Source organism: Procambarus clarkii, chromosome 2 (assembly GCF_040958095.1).
Source record: "Procambarus clarkii isolate CNS0578487 chromosome 2, FALCON_Pclarkii_2.0, whole genome shotgun sequence".
Lineage (NCBI taxonomy): Eukaryota > Metazoa > Arthropoda > Malacostraca > Decapoda > Cambaridae > Procambarus > Procambarus clarkii.
In genome coordinates this window covers 46,332,806-46,360,447 of record NC_091151.1, presented here as the reverse complement: position 1 = coordinate 46,360,447, position 27,642 = coordinate 46,332,806, and the positions used below count along the sequence as shown (strand labels likewise).

General features: G+C 35.9%; 1 protein-coding gene across 1 annotated transcript in view; it reads right to left on the bottom strand.

Moving 5' to 3' along the window:
* Positions 1–27,642, bottom strand: part of Fife (regulating synaptic membrane exocytosis protein fife) — a gene marked incomplete in the record, with an annotated part of 325,447 nt that overhangs the window by 14,032 nt on the left and 283,773 nt on the right. Inside the window, 5 exon segments of the mRNA XM_069325246.1 lie at positions 4,782–4,858; positions 10,338–10,383; positions 13,385–13,585; positions 16,633–16,775; positions 25,850–25,925. Coding sequence (XP_069181347.1) covers positions 4,782–4,858; positions 10,338–10,383; positions 13,385–13,585; positions 16,633–16,775; positions 25,850–25,925 — 543 coding nt within the window.

Sequence of the window (27,642 nt, the reverse complement as noted above, 5' to 3'; positions counted from 1 at the left end):
TAATGTACTTGAATTCCGATGTGTAAAGGAGATAGTTAAATAAGTTAAAAGAGATATATAGAACCGTGGAAAAAGTCTAATTGTCACCTAAAGTGCGCTAAAATAGTGGAAATAAATACCAAGAAAAAGAGGAGAGAAGGTTCTCTCTCAGGAACTCTCTCCTGAAAGTAATTCAGGAACTAACCAGAGTGGGAAAAAAGAAGCATAAACAATTTAGCAGGCTTTGGAGGGAAGCTAAGAGAAAGAGAGAGATTGTTTGGAGAACTGTGTAATCAATTCAGGCTAAAGATGGCCATATTTACACAGAGTTGAAGACAACAACTTGATAGACAGCATAAAGGAATTGCCGAGACGATTTCAGGTGCAGGGAAGAAATTAAGGAACCTTAAGCTGTTTAATGCGTTGTTGGGATTCAAAGAATGTGAAGGAATTATTTTTTTATTGCGCTGGTATATTAAAAAGAAACTAGAGGGGTTTTGTTATAGTGACTAGATAAGTCTAGGGAAGCTAAAGATAATAATTTAAAGACGATGTGTGATATGAAATCATTTCAGGCGATATTCTAGGTCAAAAATAATTAGGACGTAAGTGGTCTGAGGCTGACAGTCAGAGGTGCCAGGATATGGCAAGGGGATGTAAGAATGAGATATCTGAATGTGAAATTATTTTTAAGGAATTAATAACGGTAATATTTTAGATCTTGGGATACAATATATCCAAGATATGTTATGCACTTTCCTGAAGAATGATTGTTAGGTTTAGAAATAAAAAAAAACAATATTTTTAAGCAAATTTCAGGAGTATTTATATTGAAGATTAACATGAAGAAATAATTGAGCTATGATAAAAAGTTGAGGGAAATCCTGGTAATTGTTTTTAAGTTTCTGGCACTAGCCTAAGTAATCTGAAATAATTTTGATAAATTAAGAATTATCAAACGAATCTGTATGATTGTTATCTGGTATAAGACAACGTTAGGAGTTCAGGATTAGGCAAAAGAATTTAAACTATGGCTTAAAATAGAAGAAAGAATTCATAATGTTAAGATTTTGGTCACAAACACATCAAAGCTCATAAAAATGCCTTAAATATTATGTTAAAATTACGTCATGCCAATTTGGTTTTTACATTGATGATATGTATAAGAAAAATAATTATCTACAAGTATTAAATAAATATATTCCATCGTTGTCTATCTCTCTAGTTCTAAGACTCTAAAACAATCTATCTAGATCTGCTTAAAGCATTATATATATATATATATATATATATATATATATATATATATATATATATATATATATATATATATATATATATATATATATATTTATATATATATATATATATATATATATATATATATACATATATATATATATTTATATATATATATATATATATATATATATATATATTTATATATATATATATATATATATATATATATATATATATATATATATATATATATATATATATATATATATATATATATATATTTATATATACACACACACACATCTCAGAAATATCACGATTGTGTCCCATTTCTCAAAAAAAGACACAATGAGCCGACACTACAAAAAATACCAACAAAAATATCTGACAGGACAACATTGCATCACGATAGAACTTGGGGAGGGGTTTAAGGAGTCTAAGTAAAACAGTCATCCTATTATGAATTGGATGCTTGGAGAAGGACACAGAGAAACGAAGCAACAACTCTGTAGTCTGCTGAAATTCAACTTTACCTTTCAGTTCATTTGGGAGCTGTTTTTGAAGACAGGACAATGTAACAATTTAACAATCTAATTGCAAGTATAAGGTGGTTATAGCTAAATGCATATAGATAAATATGTGAATGATAAATCTAAGTATAAATTACAGTGCAGTGCAAAGTCGTAATAATTAAAAATAAAATTGCAATGAAGGTGCATAGGAACGGAAAGCTATTAATATGTAAGTAAATTACGTGTTCTAATATAAAGGAAAGTGCTTTAAGAATAGCTAATAATAACAGAAAATATTTGTAAATACTTACAGGAATTAACTTTCTAGTGCGTAGCAAAACAGTGATCTACATTACATTAGCTGTCATAAGCCATTAAGAGCAGTGTATATTAAAGCTCTCATCTAAGTGAAGTAGCTTACAGTATTTATATAGGAGGGAAGGGATCTCTCAAAACATAATATGTGAGAAAACAGTACTCCTGCATTATACAGTGTTACTGCCTACAGTATTAATTTAATTGTCTCGAAACTCGAATGAACACACCTTAAGTCCGATATCTAGGTGAAAATTGTTTTAAGATACTGTCAGATATCTTAGAATAATGAATAATGCAAGACTTAAGAGTAGAGAAAATCAGAGAATATAGCTGGTAATTGTCATAAAAAACAACTGCAGAGCAGTTTATTCAGGGAAAGATTAGTGTTGCTTAAGGAAGTACAGCAATGCAAGAATACATATATATATATATATATATATATATATATATATATATATATATATATATATATATATATATATATATATATATATATATATATATATATATATATGATGGATTTTTTTGTACTGTTTTAGATAAAGAGGGAAACAGTATCGTAAAACCAGTCTTTAATTACTGTAAACTATTGAAATAATTTCCAGTAAAAATTTAATATCTCGGTAAGTACTTAGGTTTAAACTATTGAACAGCTGTTGATATAAGATCCAGAGCTGTCATCCTTCAGCGTAATTACTCACACTGTAACCACCTAGAAGCACCTTTTATATGCCTATAATAATAGTCTTCCAAGCTGTCAATTTCCAAAGCTGTTTGCACCCTGAAGCTGTCAAATATAATAGCTTCCGATGCCCGCAAAATGATACTACTGAAAGCTTTCAATATCAGTAAGTTGTTATTGCTGAAAGTTGTCAGTACCCAAAGCTCTTTAAGTGCCTAAAGTTGCTGTAAGTTCTCAAAACATGTTGTCAATATATAATAAGTTGTATATATATATATATATATATGTATATATATATATATATATATATATATATATATATATATATATATTTATATATATATATATATATATATATATATATATATATATATATATATATATATATATATATATATATATCAGTTGTAAGTACCTAAAACAGCAAGTAATGCCCCAAGCTGGCGTCAGCACTCAAAATTCCTGTCATTACCCACAGTTGATGCCATACCCAATGCTGTTTTAGTACCCAGAACTGTTGTCAGGACACATAGCTGCTATCAGTATCCCCAACTGATCTCTGTACGCACAGCTGCTCTCAATGTCATATAATTTTCAGTACATGAAGCTGCTAGTACCCACAGCTACCAGTGACAACTGTTACTATTTCCCACAACGTACCATATTCATAATAAATAGTACACAAATCTCCCAGTACCCAATTCCAAAAATTGGGTACTCATAACTACAAATACCAATTGCTGTTGGTACCCTAAACTGCTAGTTACAACATCTAGAAGCCTTATAATTTCGTTATCACAATTACCACTAACCTAAATCCGTACCTAAAGATACCAGCAGCTAAAATGAATAATTTGTATTCAGTACCGACCAGTTTCCACTGATATCAGTAATAAAGTCTGCCAGTTTCCATTGCTACCTGTATCTTCAGTTATCAGTAGTTAATGGTACAAATATCCAAAGAACCGACTGTCTTCAGCCTCTAGAACATAGTGAAATAACTTCAATAAAGGCATTACTTAATAAAGCGAAAACATTTCTTCTTATTTCCATCCCAGGTTTCAATGTTCTAAGAACTAATAGGCACAGTACGTTAACCATCAAGATTCTAACAGTGTTCCTTAGAATTTTAAATGCTAACACCCAGAGAACTTTAGAGTTTCAAAGTTTACCATGTTAAAAGCGAGACTATTTTAGAGCTTGAGCTTAAAATATTGACAGTCACACTACTTCAGAACTTCAAATACTGACAGCTACAGTATTTTCACGAGTGAAGCGATATGGAAAAAAATACTGAAGACTGTATCCGCGTGCTGTAATTGGGAAAAAGCACATACACACCCGCCATGCAAAAGCACCGAATGTTTCCCTAGCGAAGCGCATATCAATATTTGCAAACTGCCCATTAAACAAGCAGTTATGGAAATTTGGTGGTTAACTGTTTGACTGAACTTTCTAGTTGAAATACAGACCCATTTTATTTTTTTATTACTAATGTTTGTATTGGTGTATTCAACTGTTCTATAAATAAGGAATAATTAATAAATTGTTAAAAAAGATACACACATGGGGAGTTATTGTCATACTTAAGTCAAGAACAATGCATGCTGGCAAATAAATTTATAATTATATAATTTGAAGAAATAGACTTATTTACGTCTTTAAATTTGCAAGAGTATGCGTATATTTGTCTATTTACAAAAATAAGTGCAACTATTTACTAAGACTTCGCAAGTATAGATTCAAGTGCTTTATTTAAAGGCACAGTGAGACCTCTCTCACTGCTCAATACACGGGAACAATTGTTATTTACAGAGACAGAAAGCCAAATTTTCATCTCATAAAAAACGATAAAAGTCTAAATAATAGTTACCTTTTTGTTACTGCCCTCGAGTTATGTACAAGAGATTCAGTGGTCTGCTGTTATAATATTAACAGGGATAGTTCGTATAGAAGGTGAAAAAATAGTGAGTTAGAAAGATTTAGGAAAGGGATAGAGAGAGAGAGAGAGAGAGCTAGAGAGAGGGAAGACAAACAGCACTACTGACCTGTTAAAATCTCCCTATAGCCCCTGGGAACGACCTGACTTGGCCCCAGGTCGGCGGAGGACACGTCTCCGCTACCGCTGTTTCACCACACGGCGGTGGCAGAAGTGGTGGCGGAAGAGGGAGGTGGTGGTGGTGGTGGTGGTGGCATGGTAATGATGTTGGTAGCAGACGTTTTGATAGTAAGAAAAGGTGGGGATTTCAGGATAGGAAGCATGGTGTCGACCGGATTGGTGTTGTTGTCCGGTAGTTGAGTGGTGGCAGGAGTGATGAAGATAGAAGTTGTTATGGTTTTGAGGATAGTGTGATGGTTTCAGGAGATGACAGGAGCCGAGGGGGAGACAGTTGGTGGCGTAGATGCGAGGGAAAATTAGTGAATGAGGAAGAGAATAGCCACAGAATGTCGAAAAAAATAACGAGATAAGCAACAGAAGATGATCAAGAAAACGCCAATAAACAGGAAAAAGCAAAACACCATATATAGTGAAGAACACAAACACAGGCGTAAGAAAGAAACACAGAAATTACAAAAGTGAGAGCACGCACGAGAGAGAGATTTAAAAGAAAGAGAGAAAAAGTACGAAAGGAGAATGATTTGGGAGATGTGTACGGGTGGCGGAGAGGCAGGCGGCGCAGTAGCAGTTGACACCACAAGGCACGACAGACACGCACAGCCGTCGGAGGAGGGGGATCACGAACGGAGGAAGAGGGGGTTGGGTGGGGGGAGGGAAGGGGAGAAAATTGTAATTTAAGAAAGAGTGAAAAACAGAGAAAACAAATTACAGAAAAGCAAACATATCGTGCTGTTTCTGGCAACTTTACTGCAATGTAAAGATCATCAGTTGTTTCACACATGAACTCAATGCAAAGTAAAGTTCTGATACACAACATTAACAGTGATAGTAAGACTACGATGACAGAACGATCACTAAACGTTACTGGTGGTGGTGATAATGATGGTGGTGGCGGTGGTGGTGATGGTGGTGGTGAGGGAACGGGCTGTGGTGATGGTGGTGGTGGAGGTAATTGTGGTGTTTACATAAAAGTGCTTAACTAACAGGAATTAAAGAAGGTGAGGTTTTGATTATATCCCACCTACTAACCTTGCTGTACCCAAGGTGTTTGATCTTAATTTTTGTGACATTAAAGTTCTTTGTTAATTCTGCCCTTAAAAGTGTGGATGGAGATGGCTTTCAAGACTACTTCTTTCAGTACATTGCACTTGTTGACTGCCTCTACAGGAAATTAACATTTCCATTTTTTTCCTTTCCGCATTTGAGTTTCCGACTCCCACCTGTGTCCTGATGTCTAGCTTTCTCTCAACTCTAAGATGGGGTCATTTCCATCAGTATCTTGTATGTAGTGATCAAAAATTCTCATATACTCTCCTTCTTGTTCTTCTCACTTGTTGGGTTATGATATTTAGATCTCGTATCCTGTGCCAATAGCTCAGCCATCTTAGCTCTGGTTTAAATCATGTTATATTTCTTTCCACTTTTCTAGTTCCAGGCTGTTACTGCATATTCTTGGATTGGCCTTACGAAGGCAGTTTAGGCTGTCTTGTAATATTATTTGCTATCTTTTCATCTGCCATCTTATTGTTTGTCAGCTGGTGTTATCCTGCATATATGAGCCTTTTGTGTCGTAATAACATCGACTCTTACAACCTTTTTCTATTTTTGATTTATGTAATTGCTTACACCTTATGGAGTTCATTCCTCCAGGTCACCTTTCTTACTTTCCCATCTTTCTTCCCACTCCATGAGTTGGTCAAGGTCTTTCTGTAGTTATTTGCAGGCCGCATCAGTTATTATATAGTTATTTGCAGGCCGCATCAGTTATTACTCATTGGCGTTAATCATCTTCGATCATTGACATTAATGACCTAAATCTATTGTGTAGAAAAATAGTATAAATAGGGATCGGCAATGGTCTTCGGATCGAGCCTTTTGGGGCCTCATCTTAAGTTCTTTCAGTTCAACTTCTGACTGAATGTGATGATTTGTTTTCGCAAAGTACTTCTTACACCCAATTCATTGTTTTAAAGTTATTCTAGCTTGTCTCTATTGCGTACACCAAATTAATGTTAGTGTAGATAGTGGTGATAGTGGTGATGGTGGTGAGTGTAGTGATTTTAATGATACTAGTTATGGTTGTAGTTATATAGTAGCGATGGTAGTGGTGGTGGTGATGAGGTTGAGAATGTGATCATCCGTTCAGTAGAGTACACATACACAGCATTATAAACAAATGTACACACAACTTCATATACAACTGTACACAAAGCTTTATTTACGACTTTACACACAACTTAACACACAGCTTAACACGTGGATTTTCAGAGCCCAATACGATACAAAACAATCAACAATCCTAAACAAAAGTGGTTTTAAATACAGTAAATATAACGAAAACGGGTAATAATGATTGCGACGGATGACAATGATGATGAAGATGGTGACAATGTAGAAAAGATTAATGTGGTATGCTTCTGGTGATGTTGTTGATGAGACACGAGGAAACGATCACATAAACACGTATCTTGCTGCAAGAGAAGGATATGGTGACCTGCCTGACTCATTCAAGAGATTAGACTTGGACTGCTCTGTAATTTTGACTCGAAAACCTTTACGAACTTTAAGAACTTTACAAATTATTTCTTCATATATTAACGTTTTATCATGGGTCTGGTGAAGTGCATTTTATTTCAGAAAACACCTATAGAAACCCGTTTCCAGATTTAAGTCTCTTGGGAGCATTTTTGAATCGTATGTTTGGATTATATATATATATATATATATATATATATATATATATATATATATATATATATATATATATATATATATATATATATATAATATTTGAGTTAGAAAATTGTTTTCTGATCTCTTGACAGGGCAAGTCAACATCACATGTAAACATTGAAAATCCGCCTCCGTCTGCACCATGCACGAACGGTTCAGAAGATGCCAAGAGCTGTCAGGGGGGAAAATGAAGAAGGTTTATTGCAAGGAATACACTGGGCTTGTTCGTGGTGAGCACTCGAGTTTGTACCCTTCGATGGAAGACATAAATACCCTATGTTATATTAAGATTGGAGTTTTATTTATTAATTTAAATATTTGCTTTATCACTGCATTTTTATTTCACAGAACTGAATTTATTACAATTGTTATAAAAAATGTTATTAGAATTAGATGTTTTATATCAAATGTATTAATATGACGTCACTGGGATCCAGCGCCGATTCACGAACGAACCACCATGAAGAAGCAGTGTAAACACAATGGCGTCAACTGCTACACGCTAGCACCACACTCTGTCAACAGCAGGAAGCTACAGACATTGTAGTGGATATAAAAGTTTGCAAATTAGCAGAAAAGTTAAAAAAAAGAAACATTTCAGATTGACGAAAATATTTAGGTTTACACCCCAGTTTTGCGAAAAGGTGATATAATATTTACTTGCATTCGTAGGCACACACACACACACACACACACACACTCACACACACACACACACACACACACACACACACACACACACACACACACACACACACACACACACACACACACACACACACACACACACACACACACACACACACACACACACACACATACACACACACACACACACACACACACACACACACACACATACACACACACACACACACACACACACACAGTACCCAAATGAGCCACAGAGACGTTAGAAAGAACTTTTTCAGTGTCAGAGTAGTTAGCAAATGGAATGCATTAGGAAGTGATGTGGTGGAGGCTGACTCCATTCACAGTTTCAAATGTAGATATGATAGAGCCCAATAGGCTCAGGAATCTGTACACCAGTTGATTGACGGTTGAGAGGCGGGACCAAAGAGCCAGAGCTCAACCCCCGCAAGCACAATTAGGTGAGCACAATTAGGTGAGTACACACACACACACACACACACACACACACACACACACACACACACACACACACACACACACATACACACACACACACACACACACACACACACACACACACACACACACACACACACACACACACACACATACACACACACACACACACACACACACACACACACACACACACACACACACACACACACACACACACACACACACACACACACACACACACACACACACACACACATGGGAGGAACGCGAACAAGGGGACACAGGTGGAAACTGAGTACCCACATGAGCCACAGGGACGTTAGAAAGAACTTTTTCAGTGTCAAAGTAGTTAACAGATGGAATCCATTACGCAGTGATGTGGTGGAGGTTGACTCCATACACAGTTTCAAATGTAGATATGATAGAGCCAGTAGGCTCAGGAATCTGTACACCAGTTGATTGACAGTTGAGAGGCGGGGCCAAAGAGCCAGAGCTCAACCCCCGCAAGTACAACTAGGTTAGTACAACTAGGTGAGTACAACTAAGTGAGTACACACACATCAGAAAACCGTCTAAATAAGAGCCTTGAGTGCCTACTATGCATTGGATATTCCTTAAATAGTACCAATATCTGCAGTGAATCTTCGACTTGCTGCAACAGTTAACTCAAATTGTATTCACACAATTGTATTCAGAGAAACAGTCACAATAACTTGATGATAACAAATAAAACATCTCACACATACGACAAGAAAGAAAAGTAGCGATGTTTGGGTCTGTCCTTGTCTCTGATTGGGTAAAAATTGATAAAGAGAAAGAAGCCATTCCTACCCTTTTTTGCATCTCTTGTATAACAAAAGAAACACGATGTGAATCTATAAATATACAGATAATGGCAATTTCAATTGTGCCTAATTAAGCATTAACAAGATGCACAGTAACGGTGTCTCATAACAAACTAGAGAGAAGAAAAAATGTATGAATAGTGTCTTACATTTCACTTCCGAAATTGCACAAGGTATATTTCCAGTAATATCATACTAGCATCAGAGGTAGTATGCTACTGTTAATGGTGTTATAGCCACCGGGTTATGTCAGGTTAATACAATAAATACGGATCTGGAACATATGGAGGATCTGGAGATTCGACGCAGGTTCGAATCCTCGTCACGGCCCTTGAGGATTTCTTCATGGATCTGGAGAACCTTTTCATGATATTATAAACATTATTCACGTTTGTATTTCGGTTCACTCACTTACTGACTCACACACACATATTGACTCACTCCGTGACTCAATCATTGACTAACTCATTCTCATACTTGTGCCACTTACCTGCTATTATCAATAGAGTTATTTCATTATAATTATGTACTTCTGATATTTTAAGCTAACATATCACACAAAAGCACAGACTTCTAACAATAAATACCTCTTATCTATTTACCCCATCTATTCCAACTTTCCCTTTTCCTTCCTTCGTTCTAGCTCCCTATCGAGCAGCTATTGCTTCTTCTTTCCCCATCTTAATCCCTTTACAATTCCCTTTATCTTACCCCTCTCCCCCCATACCCTTTGTCAGGCTAGTCTCCTTTCCTTCCTTTCCCTTTCATGCCAATATTGCGGTCCAGAGTCTCACCTCCAGGTCCTCATGTCCTCTTCAGGTCGGCCATTGCTGGGAGTCCCTGAAATATAAAGAAAGATATAGGTCATATATATATATATATATATATATATATATATATATATATATATATGTCGTACCTAGTAGCAAGAACGCACTTCTCAGCCTAATATGCAAGGCCCGATTTGTCTAATAAGCCAAGTTTTCCTGAATTAATGTATTTTCTCTAATTTTTTTCTTATGAAATGATAAAGCTACCCATTTCATTATGTATGAGGTCAATTTTTTTTACTGGGGGTAAAATTAACGTAGATATACGACCGAACCTAACCAACCCTACCTAACCTATCTTTATAGGTTAGGTTAGGTTAGGTTAGGTAGCCGAAAAAGTTAGGTTAGGTTAGGTTAGGTAGGTTAGGTGGTCGAAAAAAACATTTAATCATGAAAACTTAGCTTATTAGGCAAATCGGGCCTTGCATAGTAGGCTGAGAAGTGCGTTCTGGCTACTAGGTACGACATATATATATATATATATATATATATATATATATATATATATATATATATATATATATATATATATATATATATATATATATATATGTCGTACCTAGTAGCCAGAACGCACTTCTCAGCCAACTATGCATGGCCCAATTTGCCTAATAAGCCAAGTTTTTATGAATTAATGTTTTTTCGACTACCTAACCTACCTAACCTAACCTAACCTAACTTTTTCTGCTACCTAACCTAACCTAACCGATTGAGATAGGTTAGGTTAGGTTAGGTAGGGTTGGTTAGGTTCGGTCATATATCTACGTTAATTTTAACTCCAATAAAAAAAAATTACCTCATACATAATGAAATGGGTAGCTTTATCATTTCATAAGAAAAAAATTAGAAAAAATATATTAATTCAGGAAAACTTGGCTTATTAGGCAAATCGGGCCTTGCATAGTTGGCTGAGAAGTGCGTTCTGGCTATTAGGTACGACATATATATATATATATATATATATATATATATATATATATACGACATATATATATATATATATATATATATATATATATATATATATATATATATATATATATATATATATATATATATATATATATATGTATATATTTATATATATATATGTATATATATAAAGTAAAAAAATGCATTTGCCAGAGGTCAAGATTAAAGTAGGTCCATTTAAGTAGGTCAAGATGTTTTAAATGGATGTATAAAAGCCAAGTATTTAATAACAACTGACTCTAACGAGAGAGATATTTCAAGAATCAGACAGATCATCATGCCCACACACACCCAGCATCTCTGGAAGTCTGGAATGGGAAACTCCTTGAAAACATCAAATGCACACATTGTAACACCATATTGATAATAATTGGAAAAAACACATGTGTCCTAAGCAGTCAGGAGAGCAATCTCGGCCGAAAAATGGTCTGGGTGAGGAACATCTTGCCAGTAATGAAGATGGTGGACACTAATGGTGTAACTGAAGGCAGGCTCGAGTATATGGGGACATAAGGGGCTGAGGTGGTATAGGTCACGAGGAGAGTGGACGTGACGTCGAAAAGGATGAATCGATGGACGAGTGGAGGAGCTGATGAGGAAGGTGTAGAAGGTGGACAAGTCAACAAAGAGGGAGGATGAGCCGAAAGGAATTGGGAAGTCGACAAAGAGATATGGGGTGGGATAGAGTAGTCGACAAAAACGTTAGTAAGGATAGGAATGTCGACAAAGAGACTGGCAAGGATGGGGAAAGTCGATAAAGAAATATTGGTGTACAGAGGAGTCGACGGATAGTTTAATTTGCTATTAAGGCTTTAATGTGAATATGTGCCAATTGCAAAACAAAAATTAAATATAATTTTTAATGTCTTTTTACGTTGAAGTAATAACATCTATATAGCAACAAAGATAAGTATAATATTATTACGAAGGACCGGCTTTAAAATGCTTATTTTAAGGTAAATGGCGGTGTTTTCATTATTTAATTATTATTTTCTGCCACAGACGTGGCCACACATTTATAATTCTAACCAGCATATATACATTTTCTTCTGTCCTCTATGGACACAGTTAGAGGTCTGTTAAACATAAGGTTCAGAGTGTGAGGGTGTGAAAGGACGAGGGAAGAGGGTGATGGATGATGGGCTAATGAGTGACGGGTAAGGAGTGTAGGGTGAGGGTAAGAAGTGAGAATTGACTGATCAGAAGAGAGGAGTGAGGAATGAGGGCTAAGGAACGACGGGTGAGGGGTGAAGAAATGAGAGAGAGAGAGAGAGAGAGAGAGAGAGAGAGAGAGAGAGAGAGAGAGAGAGAGAGAGAGAGAGAGAGAGAGAGAGAGAGAGAGAGAGAGAGAGATGGATCACCATTTTTAGAGGTTGGTTTATACAAATTCACGTGAAGGAAAAAAAAAATAACAGATGGATCCCAGGACGAATCAGAGCAAGTTCTGATGATGTTCCTTCTGACGGTGTTCTTCCGGCGATGTTTTGACTGCTGCAGGAGTATAGCATTTGACTTCCTATGAAACCATTTTAATAAAAAAACTCATGAGGCAAAGGCAATTCATGCATCAAGTTCTGGGGAAATAAAAACACAGTTACATAACTATGTCACATCGTGTTAGCTAGAGGAAATAAAAACAATAACAATCGAAACGAGGGAAACATAAAACTATACCACAATATATAATGAACAATGTTATTCATCATTAGTTGATGTATGAGAAATGATGAACTTAATGAATAGTAACCATATAAGAAATCTGAGTAAATAAAAAAGCTTGTATCACAACAAACGTTTATAGGAGACACATCAAAATGGGTGAAATATATATATACAAAGTAACGTGACAATATAAGGTCATACCGTAAGGAACTCATTACCCAACATGGATGTCAGGTTTTCTAAAGTTGTACGAACATACAATTGTACAGTAGAGAACTGGCAATACAGCTCTCCCAACATGGGAGTTTGACAATTTATTAAGTATCATACCGTAAGGGAACTGGCAAAAAGAGAGCTGCCTAGGGCAGGCGTCTGACCTGGCTTGACCCGCTGATCGACCTGGTTGTTGGTCTTGAGGGAGTGTGACCGGATGAGTACATTGTGGGAGGCTCGTCGCTGCCTCGGGTACTCCTCGCCGCATCCCAGGAACTCAGTTCTCGTCGAGGACCTAAAACTCGTGCTTCGGCGGCGTTCGAGAGGACTCATCGACACAGACAGCCTCGCCTCCAAGTCCTCAGCTGACGTACACAGTAGCGGCACACATTAGCACATGCGCACGAGGCCATTAGAAGTATAGTCGGGACGTAGGATGAGAAGGGTTTAGACACGTGTGTAGTGTGAAGTATGGTGGGAGGAGGTCGATATATGAATGTGTATTGTGCAGCCCGTCCATCGAAAATGAATGTACTTATAATAACTATTTGGCGCAAAGTACCAGCGTGTAGTGATGAACCACCGGAAAATTGACTTTTGTATTATTGAATTTGGACAAACCAGAAACTATTTGATCAGCAAAATGAACATAAGATCTGACCTAACCTAACCTATTCTAGCAATCCTCCGGCCTAATAGTGCATATATGTGGTCTTTTAGCCCTTGGAATATATGTTAGTTTTTAGCCATATTTAGTTATATGAAAAAAATAATAGTACATTAAGTGGTTTACTGGCGATACGTCACTAAATATTCGTACTTTCGAACAAATAGTTACTATTCGTACTATCATTTCAAGAGGATGGGCTGATATTGTGAAAATGAATAGTGTGGCATGCGGCCAAGCGTGTGGTGTGAAGAAATGTGATGCAAAAGGAGTGTAGGATGATATCCTACTATCCTATATCAAAAGGATGATATCTCTGTTGTAGATATAAATATTGTAGAGATCTATTTAAAGGGTTTGTAACTGGGGAGAATGTGATGTAATTTCTGTGTAAATGTTGGAACGAGGGATGAGAAAGTATATTTGGTTCGTGGATATTGCATATTGGGGGGGGGGGGGGGGTGATAATATTGATGTGTTGTGGCAATTTGCATGGAGTGGGGATTAAATTTCAATGTTTGTAGTCTTAAGGAAATGGAAAATTTGCTTCATAAAGTCTGTTGTTGTATTATTTATGCCTTTAAGCACTGTTTAAACATTAAACATAAGAGCATATAGACGGTATGCTTGAGAAGGAAGCAATGAGAAAATGTGAGAGAGAGAGAGGGATGAGAGAGAGAGAGAGGGATGAGAGAGAGAGAGAGGGATGAGAGAGAGAGAGAGAGGGATGAGAGAGAGAGAGAGAGAGAGAGAGAGAGAGAGAGAGAGAGAGAGAGAGAGAGAGAGAGAGAGAGAGAGAGAGAGAGAGAGAGAGAGAGAGAGAGAGAGAGAGAGAGAGAGAGAGAGAGAGAGAGATAGAGAGAGAGAGAGAGACATCCCAGGGAAAACACTTGAGGACTCGAGTACGAGAAGCAGACAGACAGACAGACAGACAGACAGACAGACAGACAGACAGACAGACAGACAGACAGACAGACAGACAGACAGATAGACAGACAGACAGACAGACAAACATTTCAGGGAAAGCACTTGAAGACTCGAATACGAGAAGCAGACAGAAGAAAGATAACATGATATCATAGACTTGCTCTGTTTACACAACAGACACCTAAAATATCGCCACACACTAAGCTCCAACACAAACAATTTGTACAGAATCGGAACAGGTAGACTTAGGTTTAATATGTGCCGACCAATCAGTGTCAAGGCGCAGGCTCGGTTCAGGGCAGAGACATTGTTCGCCGACACTGTTCGTCAGAGCTGTATTTTACATAAGTACTTTATACCATATATTCAACAAGACATTCAATCACAGATCAACAGTTAATGATTTAGTGATTCACACAGAAATACTAGTATAAAAATTAGTAGTGGCACAAAAATTTGAATTGCCTTTTGATATCTATGCCAATCAGGTCACACATGAAACAATCAAGCATTTTATTTAAAGTTCACGAGATTTTTGAAGTGGTTATATCAATAGCACGACATATATAGGCTTTTAGGCCACAAGAAGCAACATACACTTATCTTAAACATTATTGTAGGCCAGATGATACCTGGAGAAGATTGGAGGAGAGGCCATCGAACCAATTGCTTCCAGAGCAACATGTGTATGCTATAGACTTACTATGTTAGTCATAAACCTTCTTGGCGTCACTGTTATTGTCTCCTACAGTCTGGCAAGACTAGTAGGTTACTGTCAGGTTCCATAACGTGATACAGAGCTTAAAATCCATCTAAGTCATCCTTCAAACTCACCTGGATGATATCCCAGTTTCAGCAGGCCGAGTTCCTTATCCCACCTAACTGCCCCAAGTCCCACCTTGCCGTAGTCCGAACTTCTAGTCTCGAGCCATATTTCCAATGCGATATTTGCCGACTGGTCCTAATCGGACCCCCTCGTGTTATGTTAGAACGATTTACATCAATGAGTAAGACAGGCAAATGCATTTCGCTGTGAACCAATGGCAACACGCCAATCGTGGGATGTTATGAGAACCGTTAACCTTAGCAACTAACAAGAGAACGTCATCTCATAATTATCGAGCAACTCATTGACGGGTTGCTCGAAAAAGCGAGTTTATTTTAATTCTGCGTGTAATTATAAAAATTACAAGTATGAAAACAGGTAAATTTCAGCGTTGGCCTGATTTTAATTATTCCTACCAAAATGCACACTGGCGTTCGTGAGTCTCTTTTTCCAATTACCGAAGTCTGTGATTGTATTTTTTCTAGCTAGCAAGTACCGCATTCAGTAAGTCTCTTTGTTTCCAGCTAGCAAGCACAGATGTGATTGTTTTTGCAATGTGTGAGAAACGTAAAGAAAGGAAAGTTCCTCTTGAGGATGTCAAGCGCTTCTGCTTATAGATGCCATCGATAAAATACGAGTGAGATCTTTAGAACCCATGAAGATAATCTGAGACGCTAGAGATTTAAACTACTTGAACACAGGAGGATGAACATGACGTGAGGTGCATTCTTTGCGGTCGAATCCTCCTTAAATATCACTAGGTACTAATCGATGGTGACAACAGTCTGTAACACTGATGCAAGACGTCACTGAAGAATAGAGCGAGAGCCTCGAAGTTATGAAAAATAAACTCAAGATACTCACTCCTGAAGAAAAAATATTCTCGTGATACTCACCCTCGAAGATATCATAAACATCTGACCCTCAACCTTGAAGGTAACATGAGCTCCAAATACTCACCCTTGAAGACAACACTAAAGATTGACACTCACCCTTGAACTCAGGACTGGAGGACGATTGGTACGCTACAGAGGAACGTCTGGACTGAGGCAGCGAGTGGGGGTACGAACGGGAGAGCTGGTACACCTCATTCTCGGCCTGCTCGCTCAAGGATGACCCCCGTCTGGAGGGTGACCTAGCACGGGGAGATTCATGTGAGTATAGGCTGGTGGTAGAGAAGGGGTTTTTAGGAGCGAGAAATTCAGAGAAGAGGAATGTGTGTGTGGGTGGGGAAAGGGGTCTCAGTGCACGAAAATTTATGGAATGTGCACAAACATCTTATTTATTAAGACTGTAAATGATATATATATATATATATATATATATATATATATATATATATATATATATATATATATATATATATATATATATATATATATATATATATATATATATATATATATATATATATATATATATATATATATATATTTAAAACAGTACCTAAGGAAATATACATTGAAATACATACATATGTATATACATTTACACAAACCTATATACATTAGTTGTCACGTATATAGTGTTAACTGAGTGTTAGCATCTCAAGGAAGAGCTTTAGGCAATAGTATAAATACCAAGTGAGACACCAGCGGCTAGGTATCTTCTTAAAAGGTTACATTGATACATTTAAGTGGTTTTGGAATTCAATTCGGAGTGAAGGAGAGTTGGTGTGGTGTGACTGTCAGCGAATTGGTAAATATTATTTACCATAAATGGATCAAGAGACATATATATAATTAACATGAATAGTGCCAACATTAACATTCAGTCTTCGGCCGTAAACACTAACATTCACTTTCTTGTTCAACATTAGCAATTAATTTGAAAACTTTTAAAAAGCCAAAAAACTCAGATACTAACGTTCTTTACATTCTGGCTTGCAAGAGTATTAATGTTAAAAAAATTATTTTCTTCATATACATATTTTATTATATATTTAAATATATATATATATATATATATATATATATATATATATATATATATATATATATATATATATATATATATATATATATATATATATATATATAGATAGATAGATAGATAGATACAATTAATATCCTGACTGATTTAAAAAAATATATTCAAAATTGCATTATATTAACACTGGAAAAAGGCTATATTACTTCCTTCTACTAAACAAAATTAACTCATAATCATGCAATTTTCTGACACATATACGCATGGCCACAACGAACTGCAACAAACACTGAGGACTAAGACTACAGGAAACACCCAAAAAAATAGTCAAGCCATCACGATGCACAAAACTTCAAAACTAACCTGTGTTACACGACACTGACGCTAAGTTTGTAGTCTTTTGGTGGCACGTGCTTGCCTAGCTATGCACGCGAGCGCGCAAACACACTCACAGACAGACAGACACACACACACACACACACACACACACACACGCACACGCGTGTGTGTGCTCACCTAGTTGTACTCACCTAGTTGTTCTTGCAGAGGTTGAGCAGTGGCTCTTTACTCTCAACAGTCAATCAACTGGTGTACAGTTTCATAAAGCCCAGTTGGCTCAGGAATCTGTACTCCAGTTGATTGACAGTTGAGAGGCGGGACCAAAGAGCCAGAGCTCAACCCTTGCAAGCACAACTAGGTGAGTACACACACTCGCGCGCGCACACACACATGCACATACCTACACGAATGCACTCTTAACAGCATTTATCCACCAAATGCTGATTGATGCAATACTCTTCAATCAACTTTTTGATAACCGGAAACTATATATTAACGAGATAACAAAATATTTAGTCATTAACAACACCATGTTTATCCAGTATTATTTCTCCACAGTTTGCCTTTGTGATATTATTAGTGTAATAATAATAATAATAATAATAATAATAATAATAAAAATAATAATAACAATAATAATAATAATAATAATAATAATTATTATTATTATTACCATTATTATTATTAATTAGCATAAAAACTCGCACTTGTTTATTTGTGAAATTTATTTAAAGAGTTTCCACCAAGTCTTTTGCACTCTCCTGAGTGCTTTGTTAAGCACTCAGGAGAGTGCAGTGTGAGAGAGTGTGTGATTAGGACGAGACTTACATCTCAAAGTCTAATGAGTTAGACGTTGAGATGTAAGTCTCGTCCTAATCACACACTCAGACCTTGACGAAGCACTCGGGAGAGTGCAAAGGACTTGGTGTAAACTTTTTACATAAATATCACAAATTCACAAGTGTGGGTTTTTATCCTATGTTATTATGTCTGTTAGAAGACATTATTATTATTATTATTATTATTATTATTATTATTATTAAATATCTATTATTATTAATAAATAGTTATTAATAAATAACTATAAATTTAGAACTTAAATAAAAATTATTGCATTTACTTTAGCTTTGATTGTCTGTAATTTTCTAGCAAAATAGTTTTCATTATTTTATTTTTATTATTTAACATTTTGCCGCTAACAAAATATGCGTAACAGATTCGGTCTTTGAAGTAACTGGAGGTAAAATGGATGAATTTGAAATCTTAACCAGAAAATTTCATAGGTACTCCAAGAAACTCCTAAAAAAAATCATAGAATACAAATGGCAGTATGTGAATCTTTTATTGCTAAAGAGAATTGCGATCAATCTTTTTTTTTCTTATTTCATTCGATCGACAGGTACTCAGGAGCCCACATTGATGTTGGAGGAAGAGGTAGGGCTCCAAGGTTTTGTATACATTCGCCCTACAGGGGATCAGGAGCCCCTCGAGGGCTTTAAGGAATGGGTAGGGCTCCACGCTTCTGAATACATTCACCCAACAGGGGATCAGAAGCCTTTCGAGGGCTTAGAGGAAGAGGTAGGGCCCAAGCTTTTCTATACATTCACCCTTCAGGGGATCAGGAGCGCCTCGAGGGCTTTGAGGAATGGGTAGGGCTCCACGCTTCTGAATACATTCACCCACAGGGGGATCAGGAGCCCTCGAGGGCGTTGGGAAGGAGTAGGACGAGGGCTCCACGCCTCTGTACACTTACTTGGGACAGGAGAAAGCAGAAGACAGCGGAAGGGAGAGCAGTAAATGAATTAGAATGTCGGAATACCCAGATCATGACAAACTAAAAAATATTGGCGCTTCTTCTGTGTGTGTGTGTGTGTGCGTGTGTGTGTGTGTGTGTGTGTGTGTGTGTGTGTGTGTGTGTGTGTGTGTGTGTGTGTGTGTGTGTGTGTGTGTGTGTGTGTGAGTGTGTGTGTGTGTGTGTGTGTGTGTGTGTGTGTGTGTGTGTGTATGTGTGTGTGTGTGTGTGTGTGTGTGTGTGTGTGTGTGTGTGTGTGTGTGTGTGTGTGTGTGCATGGGTGTTTTTTCTGTAAGTGCACATGAGATAAAGTGCCTGTCTGGATGTCTGAGTGAAGATACTAGAATGCCATTTGTGGAAGGAAAAGTGCTTGTGATACATAATGTGCGTGCAGATAATTATAAAAAATTAATATAATAAAGCTATATGCATAAATATATTATAGAATGAAATAATGCTTGCAAATGCACTAAAACAAAATCTGAAAGTAACACTCTTAAATGTTATAAATACTAGTGATTGTGGATATAATTATTTAGATTACAGATAACAGTGTATGTGTGTGTGAGAGTGTGTATGTGTGTGTGTATGTGTGTGTGTGTGTGTATGTGTGTGTGTGTGTGTGTGTGTGTGTGTGTTTACCTAGAAGTAGTCACCTAGGTGTGCTCTCAAGGTCGAATATTAGCTCCTTAGACCGTCTAGTCAGGTAATGCAATGACAGTTATTCCTAATATTTATCGTTGTAATTCCTTTTGAAGTTGCTTAGTGAGCTCGCGTTTGCAATCGCTTCTTGCAGCACATTCTCTCAGACTCATCTATTCATCGATCTTCCACCCGTGTATGCTGGTTCAACAGTTTATCATATAGCGCACTGCCATTATTTTCACTCTCAATTTCCCTCCTTGCCCAATACGTGAAATAAAAACCCTGCATTTATAAAACATTGATGAAATTTCTAGACTGGATATCTCAACCCGGAACTTCCTTCCGCAAAGGCCCCGGCTTGAGAAAAAAATATTCGGTCTACATTCATGCATATTTTCTCAATGCTTGGTTATTATTTTATTGATTAGTGAGCACCTTACTCTCCCCCTGTATGTTGTTTTTCAGATATTACTCGTTTCCTCTTTCTCCCACAATTATGATGTTGTGCCTTAGTTCTGGGACCTGAACTAAATAAATCAAGTGGGTTTTCCTACTTGGTTATTTGCTACCGCAGCATTTGCTCCGTTACTTTGCTAAGTATTCCTCTGGTAACTACGGGCTTAGCGCTATTTTACAATTAGAACAAAAGAAGATAAGAATTAGGGAAACTAAAGAAAGCCTATTGGCCCATAAAATCACCCTCTGTGGTTGATTGTTCAATAGATCATTGAACTTATAGTTTAACAGACCTATAACCCTGTCCATGGAAGACAGAAGGTAATGTATATATATTGATTAGCACTGAAAATGTATGGCCACATCTATCGTAAAAAATAATAATAATAATAAAAGCTGCTCCTATGAATATCAACACATTCACATTCGTATATATATGTCTGACACATTCATATATATATATATATATATATATATATATATATATATATATATATATATATATATATATATATATATATATATATATATATATATATATATGTTTAACAGACATTCATATATGCCTAACCTCGCTCAACACAAATCATCGTGCAATGTTGTGTTATCATTCACAGCGGTCGGGAGTTGATTTATCTTTACAAGACCCCTTTATCTCTGAAGGGAGGCTTGTAGTCGCTTGAACGTTACAGTGAATGTCTTTGTACCTTCCATAGACGCGTCTACAATCCCTATTCTTCACAGACGCGCCTGCAGTCCCTATTCTTCACAGATCTATTGCTTGATTTTCCACGAAGATACATATTATATCCAGGTTATTTATATGTCTGCTTATTCTAAGTATTGAGGTTGGGGAGAATAAGCGTTTAAAATATTTCCCCTGGGGAATCATACTATATTTTGGTTTATATCCTTAAAGTCATTGCAGGCGATGAGTCACAATAACGTGGCGGAAGTATGTTGACCAGACCACACACTAGAAGTTGAAGGGACGCAATCACAATCGGAAGTTCACAATCGACTTGAGAATGGTCCAGGACGGACCGAAACGTCGTCGTCCCTTCAACTTCTAGTGTGTGGTCTGGTGAACTTAAAGTCATTGTCTCTCTCGTTTGAAATGATAGTGAATTAACAAACCTTTCTGGCTCAATGCATCTTTCAGTGCATTATATGTTCTAATGGTTGAATTGCAATGAGTTTCTGGTCTGAGGACGATCTGAGAGTGAATTATCCACGAATTGTTCTATGTTATTTGTGAACATAGAGTGGGTGTATATGAACAGAGTGCATGTATAAGTACATTGCGCATATGTATGAGTACAGAATGCATGTATAAGTATAGAGCTCATATATGAGTACAGAGTATGCGTGTGTCAGTATAGAAGGAGTGTATCGTTACATAGTTCATGTATAAGTATAGACTGCATGTATAAGTACAGAGTGCATGTATAAACACAGAGTGCATGTGTAAGTACAGAGTGCATGTGTAAGTATAGAGTGCGTGCGTCAGTACAGATTGCGTGTATAGATTCAGTGTGCATGTATAAGTACAGAGTGTGTTATAAGTACAAAGTACGTGCATATGCACAGAGTGCGTGTATAAAGTAGAGAGTACGTGTATAAGTAGAGTGAATACATAAGTACAGAATGCGTGTTTGAGTATAGACTGAGTGTATTAGTACATAGTGCATGTACAGAGTGCGTGTATTCGAACAGAGTGAGTGTATAAGTTCAAAGTGAGTGTATAAGTATAGAGTGAGTGTATAAGTATAGAGTGAGTGTATAAGTACAGAGTGCCTGTATAAGTACAGAGTGCAGGTGTTGAACACAGTGTTGCTCTGTTTTGAGATAATGGACAGAAACTTTGCATATATTTATTTTTCTTTATTTGTTATATATTTACTTTTCTTTAATATAATCTAAAACCTGTTCACCTATGTAATTAAATTATTGAAATATTAACAAACTTAGCTAGTAAACATTTTAAACTATAGTTGAAACTGGTATTACAATAAGAGGAAAATTACAGTAAGAAAAATACTAGCAAATTATTACAATTAGAATAAATGCAAATATTGTTTCTTTCCATCTTCAGAACAGGCAAATTAAACCTTCAGGAGCCGCTCACTTCAACCCACAATTTTAGCTTTGATATCAACACGTCTAACATGTCAGCCTTCTCATCAATACTAATTAATATTTGTTTTATCGAAAGACAGACATCATATATACATAAAATTGAATTCCAGAATAATTATTATAATTTGTATTCTCAAAAATGTGTTCTGATCAAGATGAGTGGATTTCAGTTGTTTTTTTTGTTCTTCACTTTCAGAAGAATAATTATTTTTTTCTAATCGATTAGCATTGCAATATTTGTCAATATGCTCCGGTGAATGATGGAGTTCATACTCGCAATATGGGTTATAACACAGGATATAACTCATATCGTGTTCACAATATGAGTTACAACACAGAATATAACCCAAGTTATGTTGACAATTTGTGGTATAACGCAAGATATTACTCACCTCACAACATGATATATAACATAGAAAATCACTCATATCATATTCACAGGATTGATTATTGAATCGGCTGCTGATATGTTTGGCAATTCGAAGAATCTAAGAATTAGCTAATCATTTACTCCATTTAAAAACTCATTGAAACTGATTTTTCAAAAAAAGGGCACGTTTGGATTTTGGAATACTTATACATGATTACAGTATATTTAACATCCGACAAGATGAATCTTCGCAAAATCCAACATGTTCAGGAGCTCTGACCAAAACTGACTAGTCATGTAATATACAACATATGTAACCCTGGAAACACAAACCGAAACTGTCTCTATTTTCCGCTTGTTACAACTTGTAATAAAGTTGTTACATCTTGGCTTAACGTGTTTATGACGTATTAGAACGTTGTTACAACTTGCTATATTGGTTGTTATAACTGGTTAGGAGGTGTTAAAACTTGTTCGAACGTTGTACCAACGTCGTAGTTTCGGTGTGTGTTTGGCGGGAATGGATCTAACTTTTTTAGTACCTATCAATAATGTTATGCAAAGAAATTTTCGATTCAAACAAGGCCAATGTTAGAATCTGTTAGAGATACATTTGTATATATTTACAATCAAATTTAATTTTGTGGCTGCTGAAGATTTAAAAAATACATAAATCACTAAAAACTCAATTTTCAACTATGAAGTCGCTCATAATAAACTCATCAACTTCAAAACTACTCAACTTTGTAGTCATATCATCTACTCTAAAAGGATTCAACTCTAACGGGAAAAACCATCCCAATATATATATATATGCAAACGTCTACCTTTTGTACATAAACAGACAAACACTATGCCTAAAAACTCTACGGTTACTGAACAATTATTTATAAAACAATCCAAATAAGATAATGAAACTTGAATCTGAGTATTATGAAAGCAATAAGTATCGACTCCTTCAAAAGTAGGACTCGATACCACATACATAATTCAAACAAATGACTATTGCCTAGAGAACATGATGATGATAACATATATATATATTATATATATATTATATATTATATATATATATATATATATATATATATATATATATATATATATATATATATATATATATATATATAGTATATATATATATTTATATTATATTATATATATATTATATATATTATATATATACATATATATATATATATATATATATATATATATATATATATATATATATATATATATATATATATATATATGCGGAAAATTCACATTGAAATGGGGTAGGGAGATGAACGTTTCGGCCGACCAAAGCCGTTGTCAACACCAAACTGAATGAGAGAAACAGAGGGAAGATGGAGGCCAACAACTGGGACCTGACCACCCATCCCCAGGGAAAGATTTACCCAGAAACTGGTATAGATTAGCTTAGAATAGTCAGAAGGATTAAGATAATAATAAGACCGCTTAATCCTTCTGACTATTCTAAGCAAATCTATACCGGCTTTTGGGTAAATCTTTCCCTGGGAATGGGTGGTTTAGTGCCAGTAGATTGGCCTCCACCCCTCCCTCTGTTTCTCAGTCAGTCTGGTGTTGACAACGACTTTGATCAGCCGAAACGTTCATCACCCTTTCCCATAACTATGTGGATTTTCCGCAGATCAGTGTTTCGTGATCGTCAATAAATATATATATATATATATATATATATATATATATATATATATATATATATATATGCCGTACCTAGTAGCCAGAACGCACTTCTCAGCCTACTATGCAAGGCCCGATTTGCCTAATAAGCCAAGTTTTCCTGAATTAATATATTTTCTCAAATTCTTTTCTTATGAAATGATAAAGCTACCCATTTCATTATGTATAGGGTCAATTTTTTTCTATTGGAGTTAAAATTAACGTAGATATATGACCGAACCTAACCAACCCTACCTAACCTAACCTAACCTATCTTTATAGGTTAGGTTAGGTTAGGTAGCCGAAAAAGTTAGGTTAGGTTACGTTAGGTAGGTTAGGTAGTCAAAAAAACAATTAATTCATGAAAACTTGGCTTATTAGGCAAATCGGGCCTTGCATAGTAGGCAGAGAAGTGCGTTCTGGCTACTAGGTACGACATATATATATTTATATATATATATATATATATATATATATATATATATATATATATATATATATATATATATATATATATATATATATATATATATATATATATATATATATATATATATGTTTGGGTACTACAAAAAGATTAAAAAACAAGTGAACATCATCCCTACTATATATAAATAAATTCTAAAACTTAAAATGATCTATCCAAAAATAACATGGTAGCAAAGAAGAAATTCGTTCCTACAATACACGAACGTTTGTTCAAAAGAGCGAAACACTACGAATGAAGTTCAACTGAAAAAGCTGTCCTACAGTACAGAAAAAATTCTAAAGTCTACACTCAAATCAGTTCTATGAAAAAAAACGTGAGCATCGGGGCAGCACAGGCGGATCCGACCCTGCAGCAAGGTACCTTGATTCTCTCCAGGCGAGGTCGGGGTGTAGAAGACCTGAGTCGAGGGATGAGTTTCTGCTGTCTTCACCCTCATCTGCAAACAGACAAACTTATTCAACATTGGTTTCAAATTTTAAATGAAAACCATTCGTTTTATGTGTAAAATAAGTTTTATGTGAACTTATATAACTAATATGGTCATTATCGTTTTACTGGAACCAGTTAGGGCCTTGGGCCTAGTTCAGGAACTAGTTAGGCTATTAAGCGCAATATTAGGCTATTAAGCTCAATATTAGGCTATTAAGCGCAATATAAGCGGGTACGGGGAACGATAGTTCCTCCCCTTACCCGCTTCAAAGGGCAATTTCTCTGCCAACCAACACGCCGGACATTAGAGCGAGCAGAGCAACATTCACTACACCAATAAAGGTGAATGGGTTCCACAACGATTCTTACACACATACGCACTTTTTATAATTGGATCCAGCACCAAAATTATTCGTGGACTCTAACAGGGTTCAATGGGACTCTTCCACTTTTATTTTGTTTAGAATATATTTGTTATAAATAATTATTGATTACGTAACAAACTTATTTTCCATTTTTTTTGTTGAATTTGGGTATCGGTTTCAGTTTTGCCTATTTTTCTAATGATTGTAAATTTATTTGCTAATTTACAAGGTCTTTTCATCTGTAATTACAAGGCCTCTTCATCTGTATTTATAAGGACTCGTCATCTGTAATTACAAGGCCTCTTCATCTGTATTTATAAGGACTCGTCATCTGTATTTACAAGGCCTCTTCATCTGTATTTACAAGTCCTCTTGTCTTCTTTATTTCCAAGGATTTTCATCTGATTTTGCAAAGCCTTTTCATCTATAGTCAGTCAATCGAGATTTTCAATCCTGCTATTTCTTGTCTTATTTCCTTTTTGATGCTTCTCACTGAATTTTCTTCGACGATCTCCTCCTGAAGCTCGTCCATTGACTTGCGACTCTTACGATAAAGAATTTTTTTCTGATATCCTTCCTGCTCACGTGTCTGCAGCTTCCACTCGTGTCCTCTGGTCTATTGCTTCCTATTCTGGCAAACGCTCTTCCAAACTGAATCTTTCCCAATATCCTTTTTCTGTATATATCAGTCGGGAGTTCTAGCAAGTATGAGTAATATCTTTCTGTCTCTTACTTGATAATGCATTTTCTCTTTTTATCTCTCATTCTTTGTTTATTTTATCGTTTCCCCAAGGCTTGTTTCTTCTCTTCCAATTGGCTGTCAATTCGTTGCACTACCTCCCTTCCTCCATAAATCTCTTTTCCTCTTTTCTTTTCAATAAAAGTAAGCCAACTAAAGCTACGTTGCATCCCACTACACCTGCCCAGGATAAATTGAATCACTTATCCACGACTTATATACGCCAATACTGCTGCCTTGATGCGAACGCAGAGCCTCAATCTTTATTGTGGAGCTTCCAGGAGTTTTGTTTATCATCCTGAAGATTTAAACAATATTTTGAAGCATTCAAAAGCTTATTGTAGAATTTCAAGATTTCTGGAGAGTTCTGTAAGCAATTGGAGATTCTTAGAGCACTTGTTTTTCTATAAAACAGTCTTATGGAACATTCTAGAATTTCTTAAACTTTTTGAATTTTCTAAAGCCCTGGGGGATTTTGATGACTTTTAACGCTACATCAATCCTTAAGCAATTAAAAAAAAAATTGGCGCATTGGCGCTATTTTGGCGCATTATTGAACATGTAATTTGCGATCATTTAATCCTAGGAAGACTCATATATTGATCAGTGTTTGCTCAACA